A 4,600-nucleotide genomic window follows, 5' to 3' on the forward strand; every position below is an offset into this window, starting at 1 on the left:
AAAAAAAACCAGAAAATCTTGAAAAAAAGCACCTTTGAGGCAACTGTCACATGGAGGACTCAGAAGGTCCAGAAACAAGAAAAAACAGGAAAAAAAGTTCAGCTGGTCTTTCTTCTCCTCTCCGGACGGGGTCCCGAAGGCATTTGCGGAATGTGAGGAGGGGGCTAGGCTACAAGCTGAGGGAGAGAGGCTGCACACACACACACACACACACACACACACACATATTTTCCTTGTTACTCTCATGCTGTCAAGCCTGGAGGAGAAGTACAGATTATCCTCAAGTTATGTCTGCAGTTGAGGGCCAAAATTCCTGCCGTTGGATGAGAAAAATTTTCAAAACTTTTTCTGGCCACATCTGTTAAGTGGGGGTGGGGGGGGGAGCGGCCGTTCTTAAACGAGTCACGTGCCGGTTCAGTGAATCCAGCTCCCCCACGGACTCGGCTCATCAGAAGGCCGGGACACCGTCTGCAGCCATCACAAATGCGAGACAGTTTGTCAAGCATTACGAACGTCCATCGCGTCAGCATGGGGAGGCTGCGACGGTCGTAAGTGTGAGGGAAACGGTCACAAGTCGCTGTTTCCAGGGCCGTGGTAACTTCGAGCGGTCATGGTGAACTGTTGTAAGTTGAGGACTACCTGTGTAACTCAACCAAAGAGAGCTTTGTGTTGTGGCCCGCCAGTGGAGCTGGCAGCAGAGTCGGAGAGTGAGGAGGTTGGGGAGGAAGATGGGCCAGTCCTGGAGTCTGGGGAAGGCTCGGATGAGGGCTCTGTGTCAGAGGCAGAGAGGGGGGCAGAGCCAGTTATAAGCTGCCTTCGGAGTCAGACATCAGTGAGGCAGAAGAACAGCTGGAGCCTGTTCCCAGTGTGCACCTGTGCAGTTGCCAGACGAAGGGAAGAGCTAAAGAACAGGGTCGACTTGGGAGTAAGGCCACAGGTGGACGGTGAATGGCCCCTCCCAGAGGAAACAAAAGAGGAGCGAAAGGGGAGTGGAGTTTGCAGGAGACCATGAATTCGCTTCATTGGTTGGTGACTTTCGGAGACTCCTTGCCAAGTTCTGCAGATATCAACCTGGCAGCTCTCCAAGCCAGATAAGGTCTGTGACCGTAAATCCTCCCTCGAAAGACTTTGCTGGAGGTGAAGGAGCAGAATTCACCGTCAATTCATAAAAGGGGTTTTTGTCGGGACCAGGAGTTTCCTTCAGGCTCTTGGGAAGCCTCGGTCAGGACAATTTGGTTAGAGCTCCGTTGAAGGCCGCGTCTTCTCCTCAGAGCCTTCGTCTCCTCCGTGATCGGGCGTGTGGAAAGCCACGTAGGGGCACCGTTTCACGTTGAGGCAAACCAGTTTTTGCAAGGTTGCCGTGTTCACGATTTGGAATCCAGTGGCGCCCCCGAAAGTGCTGGGCTTCCAGTATTCGGGGGAGCAGATGGGATTCCCCAGGAGCCCCTTCAAGGAGAAGGGAGCCCCCATCTCTATCATGCTTTGTCCAAAGATGCTGTTGGCGTAGGTCTTCTCCACCAACAGGCCGGGGAAGAACTCCAGGGCATCGATGTCTCCGTACAGCTCTTCCAGCTTGGCAGCCATGTTCTCGTCATCTGCACCAAGAGAAATCAGGAAATACACAGGAGGTGCGTTTTGGTCACGCGATAGAATTAGAGAAAATAGCAGAAACTGTGGCACAGAAATTATAAATCAACAATGTCCGCCACATATAAAGATAATTGATATATGATGTTTTATAGATGGCATCTTCCGCTGACAAGTTGAAAATAGAAGAGAATAACAGAGTCGAAAGGGACCTTGGAGGTCTTCTAGACCAACCCCCTGCTTAGGCAGGGAACCCTATATTATTCCACACAAATGGTTATCCAACATCTTAAAAACATCCAGTGTTGGAGCAGTCACAACTTCTGGAGGCAAGTTGACCTACTGATTAATTGTTCTCACAGTCAGGAATGTTCTCCTTAGTTCTAAGTTGCTTCTCTCCTTGATTAGTTTCCACCCATTGCTTCTTGTCCTACCCTCAGGTGCCTTGGAGAATAGCTTGACTCCCTCTTCTTTGGGGCAGCCCCTGAGACATTGGAAGACTGCTATCATGTCTCCCCTGGTCCTTCTTTTCATTAAAACTACAGTTACCCAGTTCCTGCAACCATTCTTCATATGTTTGAGCCTCCAGTCCCCTAATCAAACTATATCCTCCTATAAATCCCATCAATTCATGGGATGGCAGTGTAGACTAGAATAGAATAGCAGAGTTGGAAGGGACCTTGGAGGTCTTCTAGTCCAACCCACTGCTCAGGCAGGAAACACTACACCCCTTCAGACAAATGGTTATCCAATTTCTTCTTGAAAACCTTAGTGGTGCAGCATTCACAACTTCTGGAGGCAAGTTGTTCCACTGATTAATTGTTCTCACTGTCAGGAAATTTCTCCTTAGTTCTAGGTTGCTTCTCTCCTTGATTAGTTTCCACCCATTGCTTCTTGTCCTGCACTCAAGGTGCTTTGGAGAATAGCTTGCCTCCCTCTTCTTTGGGGCAGCCCCTGAGATATTGGAAGGAAGGAAGGTGGGAAGGAAGGAAAGGAGGGAGGGAGGAAGGAAGGAAGGAGGGAAGGAAGGAGAGAAGGATGGTAGAGAGAAGGATGGGAGGGTGGAAGGAAAGAGAGAAAGAAGGATTTTTCCTTGATTAGTTTCCACCCATTGCTTCTTGTCCTGCCCTCAGGTGCCTTGGAGAATAGTCTGACTCCCTCTTCTTTGGGGCAGCCCTTGAAATATTGGAAGACTGCTATCATGTCTCCCCAATTCCTTCTTTTCATTAAACTAGACATTCCCAGTTCCTGCAACCGTTCTTCATATGTTTTAGTCTCCAGTCCCCTAATCCTCTTCGTTGCTCTTCTCTGCTCTCTTTCTAGAGTCCCCACATCTTTTTTATATCATGGCAATCAAAAGGTTGGCAAAGATGTTTAAAGAGAAATCAGCTAAATGTTGGAAATATCGCCAGTTACCTGAATCTTACTATCAAACCTGGTGGACATGGGGAGAAGCAAAGAAGTATTGGACAAAAATAAAGATATGGTTGAAAAAGATGATAAAACAACGTATTGAGTCCAGACCAGAAATACGTTTGTTGGGGATTTTACCTGAAACTTATAATAAAGAGAATACTTATTTAATTGTTCATATATTAACCGCAGCTAGAATTGTATTTGCGCATCATTGGAAAAGTGAAGAGATTCCTACTGAAGAGAAGGTGATCAAGAAAATAATAGAATGTGCAGAAATGAATAGATTAACATTGGCGATTAAGGAGAAAGAACAATCTGATTATGATATGATATGGGAGGTGTTTTACCAATGGGTAGAGAACAAAAAAGGAAATAGGGAATAAAAGAAGATAAAAAGAAGAATAGAAAACGTAGTGAGACAGAGATAAGAACAAAATGATAATTGTTAGTATGATGAAAATAACTATAATCAATGTTATTTTGGTGTATATATATTAGAAGATATGTTAGGAGACATGTTAAGAAGATGAAGAGATTTATAAGAGATTTAACTATATAATGTATTATAATTTAGGGAAGAATGTTGCAAAGAAATATCTTTGCCCACTGCTTAAAGAAAGATTGTTAAAATATTCATGACTGGGAGAGACATGGGAAGAAGGACAGCCAATAAATAGGCGGTCAGGCCTGCAGTTATATTCCTTTTAGAATTTTGGCCTGCCACACTTTCTCTTATTTCATTATGCTGTTTCATTAGTATAGTTGATGAGAGGAGGGAATAGACAGGAGTAGTATTGTGGAATTTATTGTTTTATTGAAGCCAAGATCATCTTTTGTCTCCGCACTTTTACACCTGACCGGAAGCAGCTGGGTAGAGACGCCAGTGTGGAAGAAGAAGATTGGACCATGTGATGGATTCTGGGTGTGGGGACAAGATCATGAACTTTTAACTGCGTGGAATTCTGATGTAATTTCCAGAATTGGGATTAACACAGATGTGCTAAGATGTCTGCTTTATTAAATTGGAACTTTAAGGATCATTTTGCCTTGGACTCTGATTTAATTCTACATGATACTTGGAATGCTGACATAGGCATAGCAACGAAGTCAGCCAGCAGGAGCTTAAATAGATCCGAATCTATGCAGAGAACTGAAACAGAAACTTAAGCAGTATGCTGCTCTGAACAGTAAACTAGCAGTCTGTGTGGGCTTCTCTGCTGAAATGAAACTAACTGCTTGTGTTTGCCTGTAACTCTCCTGACTTGTGTTTACCCAGAAGATCCACCTGTTGGTATTGTAAAGTGGCATTATTGGCCATCAAACCTCAAAAATACATCCCCCCCCCAAAGGTTTCCACAATTTTGGCCACTATTGTAGGCGATGACGGCATCTCAAGGAGCCTTCGGTGACCTTGAGATATCTTCCAGCGATGAGTACCTGTGAATTCCCGGAAGGACGTGTAGGGCTTAAGATGGAACCTCTTTCGGTATTCGTTAAAAGGCCGGAAACGCAGCAGTCGTGATTCCTTGATCGTTCCAATTGCCACTTTTAAAAGGTTCTTGTTGATATTGGGCTTCCCACCGATCTGAAAAGTAAA

At 45.1% G+C, this 4,600-nt stretch overlaps 1 protein-coding gene across 1 annotated transcript in view; it reads right to left on the bottom strand.

Moving 5' to 3' along the window:
* Window positions 1-284: 284 nt before the first annotated feature.
* Window positions 285-4,600, bottom strand: part of PTGS1 (prostaglandin-endoperoxide synthase 1) — a 25,361-nt gene continuing 21,045 nt past the window's right edge. Inside the window, exons 10-11 of the mRNA XM_087704586.1 lie at window positions 4,441-4,588; window positions 285-1,595 (exon numbers count right to left, since the gene is read on the bottom strand). Coding sequence (XP_087560712.1) covers window positions 1,237-1,595; window positions 4,441-4,588 — 507 coding nt within the window. The 3' untranslated portion in view covers window positions 285-1,236. The remainder of the gene's footprint in view (window positions 1,596-4,440; window positions 4,589-4,600) is intronic.

Source organism: Thamnophis sirtalis, unplaced genomic scaffold (genome assembly GCF_051295495.1).
Source record: "Thamnophis sirtalis isolate CommonGarterSnake01/CBP01778 unplaced genomic scaffold, rThaSir2_p1.2 scaffold_2, whole genome shotgun sequence".
NCBI classification, from domain to species: Eukaryota; Metazoa; Chordata; class Lepidosauria; order Squamata; family Natricidae; genus Thamnophis; species Thamnophis sirtalis.